The following is a 22,784-nucleotide window of genomic DNA, read 5'->3' as shown; positions in this document are numbered from 1 at the left end:
CAGGTCCAGTATTGCATCCCCTCGGGTAGAGGCGTCAATTACCTGGCTGAAAAAGTTATCCCTCAATGCATTCTAGGAATCTCCTGGATTGCCTACAGCTCACCGTGCTACTTTGCCAGCAGGTGTCGGGGTGGCTGAAGTCCCCCAGAAGGACGAGAAACTGCGAGCATGAAGCCTCCTGCAGCTAAAGGAAGAAGGCTTCATCAGTAGGCTCCCCTTGATCAGGCAGCCTGTAGTAGACACCCACGACCAGGTCCCCTTTGTTGCCTCTGTCTCTGATTCTTACCTGTAGGCTTCTGACCTGCTTGTGACTATTCTTCAGGGACAGCTCTTCACATTGTACTGATTTCTTGATGTAGAGGGCAATGCCTCTGCCCCTTCTGAAGAGCCTGTAGCCATCAATAGCCATGCTCCAGCCATGGGATTCATCCCACCAGGTCATAGCTTTCTAGCAGCACAGTAGCTTCCAGCTCCTCCTGTTTGTTTCCCATGCTGCTTGTGTTTGTGCAGAGGCACTTCATCTGGGCTGTTGGCCATGTCACCTTCATAGAGGAACACCACCTGTTTCCCTTGGGTTAATTATCTCACTAATTTCAATCCAGAAATCTAGAATCATCTGCAGATCATTCTGATGTTTGTGTAATCCACATGAACTGATTTGATTTTAATTTCTTTCTTGTCAAAGTCAACCGTACCGTAAAATTAGTATGATTAACCAGTCAGTTGAGGGAAGAAAAGAAATTAAGTGTTAACTGACTGGATAAACTGAGTTGGTGTTTCACTTGAAAGGGTTAAGCCCACATAATCAGTACCAAATTATGCTGGTCATTTGTTTAATGCCTTCTAAGCATACAAAAAGGTGCTGTCAGTTGCCAGACCTCCTGACTTAAGCGCTTTTGAACTATATTACGCTTACCTACAGATCTTTACAAAACAACAAGTTCAAGAATTTAACACCAAAAAAACAGCAAAATAAAATACTATTGAAAAATTACTTGCCAAACTCTGTAATTTCCCAGCATATGGGAGGAGCATTTCCCTAGAAAGCAAGGATCTGTGCAATATAGATCCTGTCATATTTCAAGAGTTAACAGAAATAACAATTATGGGACCAAATATGGTCCTTAGCACATATATGCATTCTCTTTACTACCTAAGTGGTTTTAACATCACTTGACTTTTTTTTTTTTTTCCTCCCCCAAGATGGAGCTTGTCCAGAGATTCTCTTGTATAAGCAAAACCAGTCAGCTTAATACCGTGACTTAGATCACATCAGAGCTCCCAAGTGTGAAGACAGTACCACTGTCATGCTGAACTCCTGGTCTAGCAGTTTGCTAGGGTACGGGGGTCACTTGGCATAATGGCTGCAGTGATTGCTGCTCACAAAGCGTTACAGTCTTTAGAGACCATTGTGGGAAGAAAAGTAAGTTAAAGCCAGGTGAAGGTTTTCAGCAGACAGCTTCAGCAGACATACTTCAATGCTGGATTTCTTTATTGTATAGTTCAAGTGCAGCGAAAACTTTAAATCAGTTCACGAATGCCATTTTAATTATGTAGAGTACGGGTACAATTAAATTACCTAGGCAATATTTTAGTTTTGTGTAGACTGACTTTATTAAACTTTCAGTTTGGTAAAGGTGTAAAAAAATGTAGTCACTTCTTGTGTATCTGAAACTTAATTGGTTCCTTATGCAAACCTATCTGGGCAGCATGATAAACAGACCCTATCAAAATTAGAGAACTTGGAAATTCAAACAGGCAACTCATCAGAAGCCTAGTCCTAAAACATTCCCCACATTTAAAGTATGTTTTACTTCTTGTGGAGCCTGAATCTTCTGTATATTCTACTACTACATGTAGTCTCAGGAGAAAATTTTAATAAGAAGCTTCTAGAGGTAAATATTTTAATGGACGTTTATGTTTTATTTATATGGCACTTCTGTGTGTGAACTGTTTCTTCACCAATTAGAATGGATTTGAAAAAAAAAATTAAAAGGTGCAGGAAACACTGTTGTTCTTTTCTATACAGATATCTAAAAGATACCAATCGGACTGTTCTAAATAATTTTCAAGGTCACTTTTAATAATCCATTTGGGAGCCAGATATACACACTCACTATGCTTCCCATATAATACTCTTCAGCTTTATAGCTCAAGTAAACTCTGTTGGAACCTCCCTCTAGTCTCTGCCACAGAATATACCATGATAATACATATTCATAGCGCTACAGTACACATCAAAGATAGATCTCCTGTGAGGAGGTGCTATATTAGAGTGTGACACTTGCCCAGCAATCAACGTATTAAAAGCTGCACTGTGCTGTATGTGTTACATCAATGAAAGGTTACAAGCTGTGGAGTTCAACTGGCTTCTCTATGGCTTTTGGTTGACATCACCCCCCTTTCACCTTTATACAAGCAACATCTGTTGGCTTGATGAAAAGGGAATGTGTTGCACAGTTGGCTCCTTTGTACCACTTCACTGCCTTCTCGCTAGAGCTATGTTAATGGTGAAAATGAAACACAAAAGAGATTAAGGAGTATACATTCTGGTGATAGTTTTATATGCTTTTCCACAGATTTACCTTTCAGGTTTCAGACCTTTGTTCATGGATGTGCAGACTATTTAATCTGTATTTCATGTTTCCATCTTCAAATAATATGATATTAAATGACTATCACTGATTAAAGTGTATGAAATATCTCAGGTTTTGCTTCTTTGTAATTGCCCTAATATTACTGGCAGTAGTTTTAATGGGCTGATGGATGTGTTAGCTGTGAAGCATTTACTTATAAGAAATGCAAAAGTAGTACTCCAGGGAGAGATTTGCTAAGGTAGTACGTTTGCATTTAAACTTTGTACGTATGAGAAGCGGGCACACCTTTCAGCCAAAAGAAGTGGTCATTTGCTACACAAAAATTACTGCATACAATGAAGCTACTTTCATCATTACTAGCTTGTGAAGACAAATCTAGAAACAAACAAGCTAGTGTGACCTAAAGTAGGTTTAATACTGCCTTTCCTTTGGAGGATGCTGCCCAAATGGCTAAACCCATTTTTCCAGCACCTGTGAGTGGGTGTGTCTGTGTTAGCAGACAGCTTTGTGGGCTTGTGCATCCACCTGTACAAGGGTGCAGAACTGCAGCAGCTGTGCCACTATGACTGAAGAAAGATTATGAAACAAAGGCTTTGTTTACTGTGATATAATTTACATTGCCCATCCTAATCTGTCTGATGGGCACTAGTACAGTTATGTCTATACAATACTTCCTTCAGTATTAGACTTCTCTTGTTCCTTGCTTCCTCTCCTTATGTTTTAATCTGAGCAGCAGCCTTGGACTGGATTTATTTTTGGCATTATCACTTGCTGTTCGGTGGTACTGGGCAATTAACATCCGTCTATGAAACCTACCGTATGTGGCTCTGGAAATATATCACCTCCCTGAGCAGGATACTGCAAGAACTGACTAGTATTATAAAGCACTCTCAGATCTTTGGATACAGAACATTTATAAACAGACAAAATTAAGTAGGTGTTTGTAGGGAACACAAGATTTCAGTATTCTCTTTCATAATCATACCTATGCTTTTTCAGGCTGTTCATTTCATGCTACAAGAATACTTCCTCATCTAGTTTCCTAATTTTTTTTTTTCACATGTGTAGGCATAAGATAAGAAGATGCTTGAGCAGTTTCCAGATACTAAACATTTTAACAGACAGGTGACATAAAAAATTCTTGTCACCAGACATAAAAAGCAGCCTGACTAATATTGTTGTACTAGGTTGGCTGATCTGCTTTTAAGTGAAATCAGCTTTTCGACTAGAATTGAAGAATGGATGTGCCCTTGTGCTACATCACCTCAGTTTCTTTGCCTGGTAAATGTAATGCCAGGCCCTCAGAAATAACCTACTTAAAGAGGAATTTAAAAAACAATCTACACCTTAATTTTTATCGGTTAAAAAAAAAAACCCTCAATGTCCTTATCAGAACTTGTAGTCCACTTGCAGTACAACAAGTGTAACCTTTTGGAAATGTTTAATGATACTTTTTTCCTCAACTGACTTGTCAAAAAACCTGCTCAAGAAACCTGGGGTAGCTGTGAAATTTGAGGTCATAATTAGACTTATTTCTTTGCTGACAGAAATATGGCCAGACAGTCATCAGTGAGAAAAGCAACTACACATCTGATTTTACTTTGGAACTTTTCCATGTGATTACAAATGTAATCTAATCCCAAGTAAAAAATGTCTTCACACCAGATCCATGTCCGTAACATGCATTTATGCATACGTTACTAACTTCTTCTGAATTCTTTTCCATTGACGATTATTAATACACACTTGGGATACACATATGGGATATACAACTTACCCTGTCCCTTAGCCACACTGCCTAACCTTAGACACAGTTTTCAGAAATAGAGCACAGTTTAAATATAAGACATTTTATTTACTGGCCTCAAGTAAAATTAGACTCACCACTCAGTCAAAACAAACCATAGAGTACCTCCTCATCTAGCTCACAGTATCTCATTAGTTTGGAACGATATTTCAGCTTAGTTTCTTTTAATCTGATTTAGTAATGATTACTTACTTGAAAAATCATTTTTCATGTTCAGGTGCAGGTGCAGGAACAGTCAATATTGCATACTTGTGGTTTTTAACATTTAGACCAACTTAAATATTTAATAAGCTAATAGGGACTTGGAGAACCATGTGGCTTGATAGGTTTGCTGGGCAAAAATGCTGTGTATCATCAGAACAGATTTTTGTACCGGCAGTGAAACTTGGAACAGCTTTCTGTGGGCAACTCCTTTAGCTGAGTCAGGATGAAATCTTGTCAATAGCTTCCCACACTGTGTCACTTCACCACACCACAGCGCCTACATGTTTGCAGTTAAGAAGAAGTATCATCTGTCTCTTGGTTAGATTAAATTTAAATATAAAATTTACTTCCATATTTAAGTAATAGTTGATAAGCTAAATTAGATGATAGATTGCTGCCTTACAGGCCTCATGCACTCTAATCTATTCCCAAAGGTTTGTTGTGTTGGGTTTTTTAACCAATGAAGTAATGACATACAGCTTTTCACACTTCACTTACAGTAATTTTGCTGACCAACAAACACCAAAAAGGGTTACATTTGTTTTGCAAAGCACGGATCCCAACTACAAAAATGTGAAACCAGCGCTGAATTTCGCTCATAGAATTGTTTAGCAGGGAATAAGGTCCCAGTGTACAACCTGGCTCAGAGAGTCGGTTTGGAAGAGATCAGATGTGTACTCTGACACAAGAAAGAAAGCATCGTCATCCATGCAAAAAGTGTTTTTCTTTCCTTTGCTGTTGCTTCCACTCAGGCAGCATTCCAGACTGTTTGAACACTTGTTCTTTTTACAATGCCAAGAAACAACAAAAACCTCAATTTTTCCTCCCAACGAAATTCTTGTTTTCTATTATGCTTTCATTTTAAATAAAATGTAATTGATTTAAGGGCTGAACAGCTGACAAGAACACATAATAAAAAAATACCACGTACTGTTATTTTTCCAAGATGCCAGAAGAGGTGGGTGTCAAGTAAATTTTTTTTTTTGCATTTCCACACCTCTTTTTTCAATTCTATTAGAGAACATCAGGAACCATTTCCTTATACCCTCTCACAAAACTTGAGATACATACTGCAAGCTCCCTTTAATCATAAAGAGCAAGCTGAAGTGGAAAAAAAAGCAAAAGGCTCTTACCAGCTGTAGCATGAAGATAAAACTGGGAACTGCCAAAAAGAAACTTATCTTCTTTGAAACTGCTGTTGGTAGCTCCTGCCAGATTTAAAGGAACTGCACAGAGAATCACATGGGAGAAGTTTTATAAAAATACTCCTGCAGTGGAGAAAAGTTAAAAAGGAACAGGATGATGCTAGTGAGAAGCCACTGTTTCATCGCTATTGCTGCCACTCTCACCCACATTCTACAAAATCAGTCTGTACAATACATATTAAGAATTTAATGATTAATAGTCAATTCACTTAGCTAGTTACAAACAGTTCATTCAATAACCATATTCCAAAGTGTTTCTTATGTTAATAAATCAGAACACAGATGAGAGCAGTTTAAACAGTGTACATTGAGATTTATTAGAACAAGCACTAATAGCAGCAGTGTACAGAATGATGGAGACAATGTACTGTATGCACTGAACAATAATAATTATACAATTGCACTTCTTCAGAGATCTATTAGAAAATGCTTTTCAGTAAACAGTTTCCCAAATCTAGCATTGTTTGGATTTGCCTCTGAGGAAAAAAATACAAAAAATATGCTTTTTTTTTTGGTAAGGCATTAGCAACATTCATTGGCAGGCTAAACAAGTCATTTGTACATGCATTATCCAATTACATTGCAACAGGTAAAAGAGCATCATGTTTCCTCAAAAACTAGAATTGTGTGTGTGTTTTTTGGACATAATATTCTGGTAAATCCGGCTCAGCCTGAAGGAAACAGATAACATCTTTTGTTACATTTTAGAGCACAACACAAATTATAGCATAGCCAAGTTCACCTTTATTTCCTACCAGAAGCTGTAGGACCTCCCTCAGTTGGAGCTGGTATTATGGGCATTGTGTATACCACATACATCACTGGAACAAAGTCTTAATGAAATTAATTTCTTTTGTTTACTACTTCCCATACTACCACCTCCCTGAATCATGTGGCCAAAAGATACTTGACTAATCAACATTAACTACTGTATAAGTTTGGGTTTTATTGCATGAGAGGTAGTCAGTGTGAGGCCTCATCTGCATTCTGGATTACTACAACAGTCTGTTCAAAACCAACTCCCGAGTGCAAAGACACAGAATAAGCGTTGCAGCTGCGCTATGTGGGAACTTAAAACTGTTTTTTTAATGCTCCTTCCTGGCTAGGTTCAACCTCTGAAGCAGCACAAGAACTTGATATACCATAAAAAGCAATTCTATTTATGTGCTAAAGCCTAGAAGGAGAGAGGGGAGGCACTTTCTCACATTCATGATTTTCTAGGCTGAGATTAGGAGCATGCTCTTAGTAAACCACCCCCTTCTTCGTGGATCAGAAAGTCCTTTTTTGATTGGCACACAGTACTAGCAACCCTCACTCCAGGCTGGCACCACCCTGGGGAAAGTACAGGGAAACAGGGATAGAAATTGCAAATGATCTTACAATTAAGCTTGCCAGAGTGAGACATAATACGATGAATTGTCATTGGTTTAACCTCCTGTTCTTTCTTCCAAATGTCGTACACAATTGAGCTTTGCAGACAACATGAAGTTACCTGGTTTTTAAATACTACAAACCGCAGAGTAAGGTCCCAAAACGCAAGAGAGTCAAAGGAAAGTCAAATATATTGCTCTAACTGGCAAGCAGTCAAACCAGCTGTATTTCACGCATTTATCTTCCACAAGACAGTGCACATGTTAAAAATTAAGCTTAAGTGTAACTAGTTTAATACCTAGGCTTGACTGTACGTTAGGCCTACAGTTGAAATAGATTTGGGCAGCTAGATCATCCACTCACCTGGAAGCTCATTGCGTTCAATGGAATACCGACAGCCGCTCAGTCTCATTTGTGCAGGTGCTCATTTGTTTAAGCATGTAGCAATTAAAAATCAAGTACCTGGTGTAACCAGGTACATTGTTTTGATTTCTTAGGAATATCACTGTTGAGCCTTTTTATTTGAACTTCAGTATCTACGTCTTTTTAAACTGAATTCAATGAGACTGTTGCAACATTTATGCTAAGTATGTATTGATGCCTGTGCAAGATCAGAGTCCAAGCAGACGAAGCAGAAAAAAAACCCAGAGATGTGCATTGCTGATTAACTTCTTGCATGTGTAATAAAAGTCTGTAGATTTGGAATACACAAATTATACCCTACCCTACCTATGTTTTTCCTCAGCTGTTCATGCTTAGCAACGGTAAGCAATACAAATGTTTTTACAGGCACGATTATAGCCAGTATTTGGAGTCAGAACTAATAAGATGTAAAGAAGAATCATCCTGAAAGATATCCCAAACTTGTGAATAGTCAAGCATAAATAAATGCATTTGCAGAAAAGGAATCAAGATGAAGCAAGACTATATTTTTAAAATGCCAAATTACTGACTCTACTATGAAGGACTAAACCTGCACTTTTTAAAATCGCAATACTTTCAAGTTGTTGACACAGCTTTCAAAACAAGTATTTGCAAATCAGTTTTCTATTGAGTTCTTTAGAAATTATGGTACTGACTTCTTTTCCTAGTATCCTTTTCTTCTTCGTCTCATTATGGAAGCCCACAGTGAACTTCTGAGTATAAAATTAAGGCTGCTGCAGATGAGGTTTGATATTAACAGTGCTCAAAATATAATGCCTTCTGCAACATTTGGATATCTGTGTACATAACTGCTTCTTATTTTCTTTCTTGCCGTCAAGTAACTGTTTTCTACTGCTTTCAAACAACAGAAAAAAATTTTGTCTGGTGCATGTAGGAACACAGACCCCTTCTAGTTACAGTCTGTTATATCCTTCTAAAACAGACACTGTCTACCCAGTACTCAAAAGTAGCACTGTCTGTATATGTTAGCCTTCTAGAAAGCAACTATTTGCCTTTTAAATTGATTTTAAAAACCACAAAGCAAGTTTCTGTATACCTTTCTAGCTCACATAATAGCATAATCACAGTGGAAAGACTGTGAGGACATCCTTTTACAAGTATGTTGTACAAAGAGGCGTACAAGAAATTATCAGATTTAGGGGTTTTCTGTAGAATGAGCACAGGGATATGGGCAATCAACAAAGAAGGCTCTTTTAGCTATTTCAGTTTTGACACTTTAGCCTGCTAAATAATTGGTGCAGGGCTGTTTCCAATCTGAAATTAAAGGCTGTTAAAAGCAAAGAAGCTCAGTAAGGCAATGTAAAATTGACAACTAATCGAAACCTTACTTGTCTAACAGCATTCTCGGAGTCTGAGCAAGGTATAAATACTAATATTTACTACATTTCATACATGTGCATAAGGGATCTAATCTCACCAAAAAAGTGTGACATTATTCCCAATTCGTATTAACTTTGTGCAAAAATGAGAGAAAATGCAGAATTCTTTGCTGCTGAAATACTGAGAAATCATAATTCACCAAACAGTTAATTATACAAAGGAAAGTAGATAAAGACCCAAAGAAGAGTCTTGCTACTGATTACAGCAAAGAAAATATACCTAATATCCTAATATAGAACTATCATAATGACCTCTCCGAATACCACAGTAGTTTAATTTTATGATGGCTTTTTACGTGCTAAATAAAGTGTCTGCTTCAGACAATCTAGCAGTAACAGATAAAGAACAAGAAGTTTGCTATGCATTTTGGTGAAGGATTCAGACATCAGATGCTAGCAGCTTGATTTCTTACCCATTCTACAGTAAATAACATAGACACAAATCAATATACAAAGAAGAATCCCATCCAGAAAAGCCCACCAATATTATTTTTGGTCCAAGAATGAAGTTTTAGTAAGCACTATAGGTCCACCCTGCTCTGCGAGGTGGAGATTTAGCAAGATCTGAGCATTAGGTGCAAGACCGAAGCACCACTCTTCATGTCTGTAGAGTTCCCAACATTTAATTTTTAAAACTCAGACTTGATATGTAATTAATTATTAGTGAGGAATGAATGTTTGAAAATAATTAGCTTAGAAATAATTATAAAGGAACAAGAAGAGTGCTTTTGCTAATTAGAATGAAAGCTTAACAAAGGTAGAAGTTGCCGTCTTTGCATTTATGCCTGCATACCACAATACACTCATCAGCATCTATTTCTCAGCTCATACTCAGGTCTTGTTTGAAACTTAGCTGAAAATCAAATTTATTGTGATCTGAATTTGTTATACTATATTTCAAACACTAAAGAATATTAGTAACACTAATTTCAAGAACTAAATAGACCTAATTTCGAACCTCAAATCAGGACAAAGATTTTCAATGTTGACTTCAAGATAGGTGACAAAGCAAATTTAATATATTTATCTATAATTTTATTATTGGTGATCCAATCTCAAAATATTTCATAAAATATTAAGCAAATACAAAGATAATTGACAATCTTGTCTGTATTTCTTCAGCACAGTTAAAGAATCCATCGTGAATTTTCTTTTGTCTACAAAATACTGAGGATTAAACTTACATTAATTTTGTTAATGTTACTGTAGCAGTCCTTGCTCAGGTGAATTTAACAAAGGAAAAGAGAGAGCATTCAGCACAGGACTACTAGAAAAGAAATCTGAGTTTGCAATCCTGACTCTAATACTGATTGTCCTCAATGGACCTGAAAAATTAACCCCTGGGCCACAAGCACAATCATAAATATTAATACAATTTCAGAAAAAGATGTTGCATGGGTGGCTACCCTGACTGGCACAAGCAGCGAGTACCTCAATGAAGAATCATTCTGGCTGAATATTTACCACTGCGCGCTGCTCTTGTATAGTGCTTACATCATTCTGACACTCAGGTGTAAAGGATGACTCACCCACTTCTGACTTTTTGAAGAAATCTCACCTGTTCCCTTTCTGCATCCCTGATGTTCTGGGCCAGTACCACTACACACGAGCAGAAGATACTCTCTTTCATTAATGCAGACCACTGAAAGCAGCAGTCAATATGGAAATACATTTTAGTGTTTCACAGGAGAGAGCATCTGGAACATTGATGCAGTAGTACAAATAAATAGCTTTACCATACTTCAGTGAATTCTTCATAGATCAGGACAGAATATATTACACACTGCTGATTATATATTCCAACTTTATGGTTTCCTTATTTATAAAATATGTAATTCTCTTTGTCCACATTACCAGTACACCTTCAGCCAAATGCTAGCTATAGTCATTTTTATTTGTAGAAGGAATAAAAACTTCCCTTCACCTTCAGAATTAATTCTGAGCAAATGTCACCAATCCTTCTTTTTTTCATGCTGTCATGGGTCAGTGGAAAGAAAAATGGTATTAAGATAACCTGCCTGAAACGGATTCAGCAGCTCTGCTGACATTTTAATTCATAAAAGTTAGAGCACTTTCTATTTTGTTACAGCTGTGCCACTGCCAGAGCTGCTCTGACTAGTTTCACTGTTCTCCACTGTAGTCTCTCACTACCTTTTCTTTCCTGAGGTTTGTCAAAGATCGCAAGGAAGGAAAAAAAACCCTAAAGATATGATGGCTTTATAATATCGCAATAGTTGACAAAGGAGGAGATGGGTATATAAAACACCTATAAGTACATCACTATCACTTTTTAAACCTGCAATATACCATATAAAAATCCTTTTATAAAGACACTTTTCAGTTTAGTGGAAGAAAGACATAGCTTACACCAAAGCTAATGAATGAAGCTGTTTTAGATTCCCTAGCTTAAAGAGCAAATAACGTATTTGCTTTTGTAAGCAGACTCCTTTCAACACATAATGCAAAAATAAAATCAATAAATAAGCCATTTGTCTGAGCTTACTGAGATTTGCAACATTCTTGTAGGTGCCACTCACTGTTCTAATGGAGCTCAGGGAGATATCCTCCCCAGGAATAATGAAACTTTTATTAACACACTTAGTCTAGATTCTTCTGTTAAAAACAAAAAGGAGGGGGAAGGGGGAACCTTTCTCCATGAAACTACTTCTGAGTATACCAGAATTGTAATAAAAGTAACAAGGGATGGTAAAGTAGAAAATTATACTGCTTTTTATACTAAATATACCTTCGCAATTTTGAGCTCATTAACAAAAAAAACTTAGTTGCTGCTCTATCCCTGCCTACCTCGACTTTTATCAGTATATGCTCTAAAGAGGAAATTCAAGTTTTATACAATTTTGATGACTGTTACTTAATGAAAGACAGGAAGAAAACCCCAAACGGTATTTTCAGCCCCAGTAGCTGCTAAGGCAAGTGGTTATGACATACAACATAAACTTTGTTAGCTTTCTCCCAGGTCTGTGTATAACACAGGGTGACTGGTGAGGCCATTCCAGTGTTTCTTACACACTTCTGTCCATATTAATCTTTTTTGCCTCAGCTGGGCCAAACTCCCTCATTTAACCCCTCCTGTCATTTGAGCATATGAATACAAATAAACTTTCCTTTCAGGTGGATTTAATCTGAAAACTCTAAAGCTCTCCTTTACTTTCATTATGCAGCTCCAATATTAGTAATGACATCTAAACCAGAGCTAATTCCTCAGATTACAACTGCAGCCAACAGCATGTTAAACTGCTAGTGTTTATCTCTGCACCAGACAATATTCAAAATCCTGTAAAAAAAAGGAGACCACAGAAACCTTCCCTATACTAACAGAGCTTTGCTAGTGAAATGAAATTTTGCAAAACTCACAGAGAATTGGCATATTCAGTACTCTTGTTTATTGTGCAAGTGCCTCCCTTCCAGGGTATTTCTAAAAATTCAGATGTTTTGAGAGCAACTCTACGAGCAAGACTGCATTGCACTGGGCTCCACTCTGCCTGGTTCGAGAGTGAGAAAATCCCATGTTATCTCCATGGGAAACAGAGGGCACAGTCCAGATGCAAGCTCCTCACCAGGTGCCCATGGGGGCAGGACCAGTGCTGGCTCCTAGTGTACCTTAAGGTTTGTTTGTTTCTATAAATCTCTGACAGTGCTCAGTATGGAATTAAGGGCAACATCTTTCAAAACTGTCAGGTGTACGTACTTGCAATACTCAACATATGCCCAGTATGTGCTATTCAAATCAAACCCACAAACGCCGTACAAGCTCATTCAGAGTCAGAAGTCCAAAATGAGAAACAAAAAAAAAAAGGGTAACATCATTTGTAAGATGAAAAGAGTATTATAGTGGGAGTTCACTTTTAAAGCCAAATACAAAAAAGATTTATTTCATGCAGCTTACACCCATCTAAAACAAGCATCGGTGTCTATATGACTTTTTAATCAACAGTGATACTATATGAAAATCAACTCATATTCAAAATGTCCCACTGAGACAACAATTTCTAATATGCCGAAAAATCTAACATCTTGTCACTACAGATCTAAAATAGGAACAAAGCTATTTAAGTCTTTATAAGACATTACATTTGATGAAAATAGCTATTATTACGCTATCATATCTGCAGTAACAGAACAGGGGAAAAAAATAAAGCACACTTTTAAAATATCAATTGAAAGTGCAGTTCACTACTGTGAAACTAAAGCATAAGGGTTGTGTATTTTATTCAGAAATACGTGTTTTGAGAAAACACAGGAAAAAGCAAAGGATATGTCTTTGTAGTCAAAGTTACAACTTCTAACATTGTTGAAAAGGTTTTAAATGTCAAATGATTTGCACTAATTTTCATCACATACTAAACCTAGAGCAATTAAATCTACTGAGTTGCTAAGTATTTTTCACGCCTTTCAAAAGCAAATACTGCCTGGACAAACGGAGCGAGGTGGGCTGAAAACTGCCCGAATCCCAGGCTTGAAGGTCGCTGATCAATGGCTTACTCCCCACTGGCAGCCAGCGAGGACAGCCCCGCAGGGGTCAGCTTTGTGGTCTCTGTCAATCAAGTGACCTGGGCAAGGACAGACTACACATTCGCATATGACATTAAATTAGGAGGATGAGACTGCACGCCAAAGAGCAGAGCTTCAATCAGAAGGACTCTGCTCTGCTTGAGGACTGGGCCAGAAGACACTTCACGAGGTTCAACAGTGCAAAGACCTGCACCTGGGGCAGGCAAATCCCATGGGCTGGGAAGCAACGGCCGAGCAGCAGCCCTGCCGAAAAGCAGCAGGCACTTACACTGCGTGCCAGGCTGCACAGGAGCCAACAGTGCGTTCTCATTGCAACATGGGGAAGCCCATTCTGCACTACACCGTCGGGGGAGTGGAAAGCCCGCTGTTGCCCCCGACTCAGTGCTGGTGAAACTTCACAGGTTGTCTGAAAATTGTAATTTGGATAGAAGCCCACAGACCTATCCTCTGTCAACCTATTGTCTTTAGAAACAGCACAAAACATGTCATGATGTCCCTCAAGGTTGCATGAAAAATTTAATAAAAGATTTTGCACAGAATCCAGAGAATTCTGCACTATAAGAAATTGCTTTATGATACATCTGCTAGCACTTTTCAATTTCTGATAAAGACTTCAAATATTTTGTGATGCATTGTTTTGTGTTTCCTCTACTTACTAATTAACTATATTAACATTCCGTAGGCTTAAAAAGTGCCTTCAATAGAAAGATTTCACAGATTTTTTTAATTCTAAAAATGTTAATGCTATTTTTCTTTCAATGAGTGTCAAATAAACAATTGTAAAAAATAATTAAATCAATGATAGTATCTTTAGAGTTCATGAAGTTTCAGTTTGCATTGCAAATAACAGCATTCACAAAGTACTAGCAGAACACTGTAAAACTAAAGACCTTATTTCTTTTTCTTAAATTTTTCTTAAATTAAAAACCAACTTTAAAAAAAAATTGAGGACATGCAGTTTCTGTCCCTTGAATGTACTTGCAGTCATACACACGCAATGCTTTCCAATATCACGGTGAACTGCACACAAAGACTGGGGCATAAGGTGGGCAAATGTTTAATAATGTTGTTTTTAAGGAAAGTGACACAGAAAAATTAATTTCTATTTTGCACACAATGTGCCAATTTGATTCATAGTGTAATGTCATTAAAGCAAGTAGGATGAAGTTAACCCAATATGATTTAAAAAAACCTTTGATGTATTTTCATTTTCTTATAATAACAATTGCAAAACTAAAAAAAATAAAATCACACTTATTTCAACTAGGAAATACAAAGATATCGTTCTTTGAATAATTCAAAATTTTCTTTGGAAGAAATCCTGTTAATCTGAATACAGTTTTTTTATACCAAATATTCACAAGAAATTCATGAGCACTCACAATTCTTAACAGCTTACTTCACATTTTCTTCAGGTTCTCATAGTTCTTCCTGATAACAGAACTGTGCAAAGAAACTGGAATTCATCAGTAGCTAGTTGCTCTGCCAGTTGCTTTGCCATACAAACAAGGGGGAGAACCATATGCATATTTAATCAAAGTAATATCAGTTCTGTAGGGACCTGACTCTGTAAAAAAGGCAGGCAGAGAGCTGGGTATGTGTGGTAATCTACTGAGAACTGTTTGAGCAGCTCTGCTGGCAGGAACACGTATCTATCTAAAAATTTTTTTCAGGTCTTCATACTGGAATCAATCTTAAATAGAAAAATTCAAGTGCAACATGTATGCTGTGTATGTGTACAAAGAAACACAGTGTATATGCATGAAATCTAACATATCATCAATGCCCAGATGTAGAATAAATGCATAAATGGAAGACTAGATCATACCACATGGAATGCAGTTTTTACCTAATAAAATTACTTTTTTCCCTTTATTAAAATCTGAACTCCTACTGTTTAATGTTTCAAAGATTTTCAAATAGAAAGTGCCAAGCCTTCTCCCACATATATTAACTGAGGCTTAGCAACACATAAAAGACTTGTTCTTAATCAAAAAATATAGAATCACTTTATGAAAAACTGTAAAATATAATTTTGCACAAAAGCTATTTTGGCAACACAAGTAGTAGTTGTTAGCTACAACACATGGGAGCCTCTGCCATACTCTCAAATACAAATTTAGACAAGAAAAGTGGATGGGGAAAAAACAGAGCCAGTAAAGTAAACAGTGTGTGTGGCAGAAAATAGTTTCATTTACAGTACTATCTAGCTTCTGGAGAGAAGCCAGAGACCTTCCCATGAAATATTTCTGTGCTTTTAATGCTGCTGCAAAGCTTCAGGGAATTCTAATTGTATAAACAGTTACGGGGAAATGAGATGCACTGTGAGACTATGTCCAGCCAGTGGTAGAGTGATAATTATGTCTCAGCATCACCCATTTAGAATATGAACCTTCTGACCAGCAATTCATATGCATTTAACAAAATTGTCTAAAATTCAACCAGTTAGCAGTTTCTTTTCAGTCTGATTACACAGTCAGCTTCCCAAAGCTAAAGCATGTACAGTAGATCTCATTCCTCTGAAATACAGTTAGATGTTTCATTGTCTTTTGATTTTGAATAATGCCGGTTCTCCAATATTTGTATTATGATATAATTCTAGTGCTTTAAAAATCTGCCCTTCACACAAGCCTAAGCATACATATTTTAAAATTACTTACTGTACATCTTCACATTTTGTTTAAGGCATGAACAATGGCATATGAATGGAACAGTTTCCAGAAAAGCTATCTTTTTGACAAAGGCCAGTCCAAGCGCATCACACCAAAGGACTAACCTGAAGCCAGAAATGACAGCGTTGTGACCCAAGAGTTTTTAACAAAAATAGTTGAAACAAAATGGATTTTTTTCTCTTTTCTTCCTTCTGTTTGTTGTTGTTTGTTTGTTTGTTTTTTAATTTAAATTACATTACTCTTAATGTCTGTTTAAAGCACCGGTTGCAGTTTTGTGTTTACCACCTCTTCCGAGTGACTCTGGATAACTCATCTGCTTCTTTTGTTCTGAATTTTCAGTGTATGAAACTTGAAAAGGTTTCTGTTTCTTTTTTTTTTTTCCCTCTCTTTTTTCTCTTTTTAATGGCTGCTGCAAAATTTAAAAGATCCAGAAGCGGTCAGGGGCCTGGTCTAATGCACTTTCAAAAGTCCATTATAAAGATGAATATAAATGCGAATGATAGGTTTTTCTGTAGACCCACAAACCACGCTTAGCTGTAAGAAACATATTGTGCATAGTTATTTTTTTCTTCCGAGTGATATGTTTACTAGATCTACATTCTCAGTTTACCAGAGCACGGGAATTTCTACTTTACTAAAGCCAGGATCCTTTCGCAGCTCCCAGTAGGTGTCATTGGTAACCCAGGCTTCTCTTTGATTAGCGTCAATAACTTTTCTGTAGAAAGGAAAAGAAAAAAAAAAAAAAAAAAGACACAGAGGGGGAAATAAAAGTTCTGACCATAGATCTCTGCTCTTCTGCAACATGAAATCAAATTCCATACCTCCCTGATCTAATCCAAAATTAAATCTGATTTCGTATTTCTAAAGGACACAAGAACAGTCAGAGATTTAAAAATAAAAATTGACCTCTACCTGTGTCAAAAGTGGAAGCTTTTAGAAAACAGGCAAGATTGCAGATCTGTTGTCTGACCTGTGTGAGCAGGTCTTAAAGCCACATAAAGCCTCTTTGGCCATTACAGATTCTGGTTATGTGCAGGGGATCAACCAAGAGGCCTAGCTTGCCGAATGCAAGCCTTTTACCACTTACATTGTTTGTCTCCTCTGTATTTTGCTCATCTTCCACTACAAAACTGCATCAAGCAAATTCAGTCTTTTCACTTTTGATTCCCCATGCTAAACATCAGCCTATTTGCTATGACTAAACCCTTGTTCCAGAAGAATTCTTAATTAAAACCAAAACCAACCGAACAACAAAACCCTCCACTCAAAAAAAAGTAAGTTGTAATTTAAGTGTGTATATATACATTTATATATATATCTTTTTATAGATATATCTATGTATGATCTTGTTGTTCAGGTCACTATTTATTACTTTGTTTATGCAATGACTTAAAACAAAAACATATCTAAGTCTTAGATCCTAATAGTATACTTCTATTCCACTTCAAAAAACATTGGCCAACTGGTGCAGCAGGCTTGTATCGCTGTTGCCCATTGTGAGAAAATGATCTTTCAAATATGAAGGCTTAAACTGTGTAAAAATTGCTTCAGGCAGAGATCAGATATCTGATTATTATTCTTTAAATTGCCATTTTCCAGTGCTTTCACAATTAACAGACTATGTTGGTGGCAATTCTTGTAGTATTTATCCAGTCACACTACAGAAAATAGAGACTTACTACTGAAATGATTAGACTCACTTAAAAAATTTGGGTACATATTCAATGCTGTTTTCCTCCATGTACCGCCTCCGACCTCTCTGGAGTTCCTCTATTCTTTGTTTCTCAGATGCTGCTGCTTCAATATTTCCTTCCTCCAGAAGCCTGTATGAATAACAACAGGTCCTATAGCAATCATACAGTGTCTAAAACAAAGGATTTTCGGGCACCAACTATCACAGGAGACAAGCAGAAGTCAAGCCTGCTGTCTGTGTTGTATCCACTTTCAGATCTAGTCGCAACCTCACAAAATAAGAATAACTAAGATATGACTCCCCAGTTACATGTGCCTGACCTATAACCTAAGGCATATACTTTCTTGAGTAACTTTCGCATGTCACAAACACTGAAGTACTATGAACTGAGAACTAGGAGGGAATTAGCCTTGCTACCATTCATAGCAGGACGGCGTGACATTTCAGAGCCTGTCTTTATAGTTTGTTATGAAGAATCTTACCTCTGCCTGCAGATTGCACTATAGCTCTACTATACCAACAAGATGCTTTCTACTTTCCCTCAACTGGGTAAAGCAGAAATTTGATTGCAATACTGAATTCCAACTCTGCTAGCATAATCCTCCAAAGCTTAGTTCATACTGCAGTGAAGACATATAAACAAAATTCAATACTCAGCCAAACCCAGCCTTAAAACCAGCAAATATTAAGTGAATAAATAAGCATTCTTGCCTTTGATCTGGCCTGAATCGCGCATCTGTTGCAGGAAGAAGGTCTTTCAGTAACGGATCTAATTCATTGAGCTCAATAGCAAACCTCGTGAAGCCGTAATAACGTTCATAATTGGTTGGCATGGAGCCTGTATGAATATGTATGAGAAAGAAAAAAGCTTTTTAAACTATTACTCTAAACATGCAAGAGATTTGTTTATTTATTAGATTATAACAACAAAAATATTAATATACTTTACTCTTACATACAATTAAAAAGCATCAAAAGCTATTCTCTAGGTGGAACAACATTCACTAAATATTAATTTCAACTGCTTATCCTGCAGAGGTTGTAATTACATACTAATAGATTCAAAACTCTTATGATCTTCCTTTTTAAATAAAAATTACTGTTTTCAAGATTTTCAAGTTAAACATAGTTTCCTGTTCCCCCGAAAGTAGGCTTATCAAATGTCTGTAAAAAAGCTAACCTTAACGGATCTTCAGAGTTAATTTTGGAACACAGCGCTCACTCGCAGACCGACTCGGCCCTGTCCAACACCTTCAACACTAACAGCAGAGTAGACATTTGCAGAGCAAAAGTTTGAACTACTGTCAGTACAGAGTGGGGTTCAGCACAATTCCTGGATAATCACACTGCACGTATGAAAGACACTATAGGTGCAAAGAAGGACTCAGTGCCTCTAAGCAAGTATTACGGTAGTCAAAATTAGCTCCTGAAATCACAGGAGCTCACCACCTCTGAAGGCCAATCCTTTAGGATAATAAAGCATTAGGACAACAAACTCAAACTGGCACCTCCTGTTTGTGGAATCCAAATAAGCTACCCTGCTCTCTGTGAGAAGGCAGGCACACATGCCCAGACATCCAATTTTTTTCTTAATTTTATTCTTATGTTGACCCCAAGACTCCAGAATATTTGACCAGGAGTCAGACTGAGATGTGTAACACTATGCCCTATAAGAATATTTCTATTTACCATTATTGTAAACTCATGTAAATTCTTGTTTATTTGTCTAGCCAGAAATTTAATTTCTCCAGTAGTATTTTGTGTATTTAACATGATGGCTAAAACAGCTTTGCATAGTTTCGGGTTACACTACAGTGCCTGCCAGAGTTTATTACGTGCTTCTTACCTGGCCTCCATATGCACTTGGCTGAAGGTGCAACCCCACAATAAAGGCCTTCATGCCACTTTCCAAAAAGGCGATGAACCACCTTCCCTTCTTGATCTATCACAACACCCTGGACCTCATTTACATTTGAATTCCAGTAGTTTACCTGCAAGTTTAACAAAGAATTACTAGTTCACACTGGTTTTCGTATTTTGCATCGTACCTATACAGATACTGCATTAATCTTAATACATGGCACCGACTGTCCAAATTTGGTATCAGAACGCCTCACCTGGAACCAAGAGTATCAGATGATCTGATTATTAATTCATTTAGTATATGAGAAACCCCAAGTAATTTAATATGTGGTTTTGGTATAAAGATATCGAAGCACAATTTTTTATCTGCACATCTGGGAATTATACTGTTGTTCATTAACCCAAATCCCCCACAATTCAGCAAAAATGACACTTTAAAAGTTGCAAGATCGGAGCCAGTTAACATTCTTCTTTCTATATGAGAAATCCTGAATATACCTGTACGTGTAAGGGAATCCTTTGATGGGTGCTGCACACTATTGTTTACAGCAGGGAAGATGTTCAGCCAGTATTACTTGTTATTTGTTGCTTTCTGTGTCTCTTCTGTGTTTTGCTTTTCTTAGACACATTTATTTCTTACACCTTCACCCACTGAGCCAGTTGCCCATTCTCAGAACATCCATCAAAACACAAATTTCAGATTTATGGTAATGCACCACTGCTAACACTGCAATGGTATTAATGTACTTTCTTGCAATACGAAGACAAATGTATTTTTAGGGAAAACAATTGATAGCAACATACACTGATCTGTTTTTATATATGGTCCTTGCCTGGATATTAAAATACTATGCACCAAAGCAGCATTATTTAATCTAAAGAGACAAAATATTGACTACCAACTTCTAATAAAGGCAGAAGTAAAATGGCACAGAAGTTTACAGTGACTTTCCATTTTCATTGCAGTAATAGAAAACAAATTTTGACATTTCATTTTTAACCTAAACCCAATAACAGTATAGCAGACAGCTACACAGCAATGCAACGCACAGATATAAAATGTTCAATGAAATAGAGCCATACTACTCGACAGAGCACTCTCATTTCACAATTTACATATTTACAAATGTTGATAAGACAAAATGTGGAATGTAGATTTCAGTAATACTGAAGAAACAGCTTGATGTATGCTTAATCTATGCAGTTTTATTAATTTATGTATTGGAATACATATGTTACCTTAACAAATGTGAGTTTACAAATACAAACACTGCTTTTTGTATTTCTGATAGTTATCTCTCCATAGTGTTCTATCCACCTCCTTCCACTAAGAATATTATGTATGCAAGTTGTGACTTTGTTCCAGACATAGTAGTCTCCATACCTAAGAACAGATTAACAAGTAGTTGGTAACATATATTAATCATGATCATTACAGACAAAGTAAAATATAGCTCCATTATTACAAATACAAGACCCTATTCCTCAAAAACTTTTGAAACAATAGCTAAATCTATTAAAGCATTGGTTCTGGGTACATTACTAATCCTCTTCAGAGGATCTCACCTAAGCTCTAGTGAAGAGAACGGAACACTGGTGCTATGAACCACAAATCAAGGCATTATGAACCACCAAAGCCCTGCATGGCATGTTCACTATCCTCAGAGCATTAAGTGCTTTGGCCACAATTCCTTTAGGGGCAACACAGTGACTCAAAGATCAACATAAGGCTGAAATGAGGCTATAAGCAGAAAATTTAATTACAAATAAACAAACTAGATACAGAAAGGAGATAACAGAAAGGAAGCAGGAGCTCACTGGCACATCATCCCTTTCCCTCTAACAACTACTCAGAGTCAGAGCATCTCTATTGTCAAACAAGGGAATAAAATGAAGGAATTATATTGTGCAAAGCACATCCTCATTCAGAGCTGAGGGGCAAGCATGAAGACAGGAGACAAAGATGTTCCTGAGTGCATTTACTTCAATTTCATGAGATAAAGAGGTGGAGTGATGCCACACTGTTACAGGCAGAAAGAAAGGCTGGCTGCAACGTACAGGGGCAGGAACAGTACTGGAAAACCAGCAGACTTGTTTAAAGTATTCTCTCCTTGCACATTCTCAGGATTTACAACTTTGAACTAGTCTTACCTGTGGTGAAACTTCTTACTACTCTGCAAACATCTGAAGAACATGTTTTGGCTTATCTACATTTTGAAAAATGACCTTGCATGATTACTGGTGGTTGCGCTGAGGGAACATTTAGCAGTATTAAGAGCCTTGGCAAGGACAGCACTAGCTGCTGACTGTCCTATATTGCACCATTGTTCTGAACAGTTGATCACTACTGTACATGTAAAACTTGGGCTCTCTCTCCTAAAACATTTCTATCCCCCTCTGTTTATCGCTTTCTAGAGAGTTTGTAAATTTTTCCTCCAAAAACCCAAATCGGCCTTCAGGCTCAAAAATGCTCCAGTATCTCTACCTGTACACTAAGCAGAGATCTGAGCTAAACACTAACTCTCACCAGTACAATTCATGTGCTATCTGCATACGCTTCCCCCAATCCACTCACAAGGCAGCACAGATTAGGTTGCATCAAAGACTAAAAACAAAAGGAAATAGGACAGTAGCTTACTTTGGAAGAGTCACATTCAAGGTTCCAACTGGCAGAATTTCCATTGACTTCCCCCAGAATTTGTTTTTCCACCTGATATCTGAATATAATAATGAAAGACTTTTAAAAACGAAAAGATCAAAGTCTCCCCCTTGCAGTGATGTGCGCGGCACACAAGATGATCTATGCTAGACCATCCGGTTTAAAACAGGACAGTATGAGGTTGCCGTGAAAACAGGAAAGAAAAAAAAAAACTAGACTATTACATTCATTCAGAAAAACTAAAGATAGGTTTGATTTTCTTCTAGGAGTCATGCATGTGCTACATTATTGTCAAATCTCTCATGAAAACATTCCATACAAATTAAATGCATATGCCATTAGATACAAGGAAAGAAA

The 22,784-nt window shown here is 37.1% G+C and overlaps 1 protein-coding gene across 1 annotated transcript in view; it reads right to left on the bottom strand.

The window, feature by feature from the left end:
• The window catches only part of LOC104329019 (oxysterol-binding protein-related protein 6), a 136,267-nt gene that overhangs the window by 18,395 nt on the left and 95,088 nt on the right, over positions 1–22,784 (bottom strand). The window contains 8 exon segments of the mRNA XM_075429951.1: positions 5,742–5,768; positions 5,770–5,834; positions 16,848–16,927; positions 17,913–18,035; positions 18,617–18,743; positions 19,752–19,896; positions 21,008–21,152; positions 22,407–22,485. Coding sequence (XP_075286066.1) covers positions 5,742–5,768; positions 5,770–5,834; positions 16,848–16,927; positions 17,913–18,035; positions 18,617–18,743; positions 19,752–19,896; positions 21,008–21,152; positions 22,407–22,485 — 791 coding nt within the window.

The sequence above is a fragment of the Opisthocomus hoazin genome, chromosome 9 (genome assembly GCF_030867145.1).
Source record: "Opisthocomus hoazin isolate bOpiHoa1 chromosome 9, bOpiHoa1.hap1, whole genome shotgun sequence".
Lineage (NCBI taxonomy): Eukaryota > Metazoa > Chordata > Aves > Opisthocomiformes > Opisthocomidae > Opisthocomus > Opisthocomus hoazin.
Note: the sequence above shows the minus strand (reverse complement) of the source record. Positions and strands in the feature narration are given on the sequence as shown.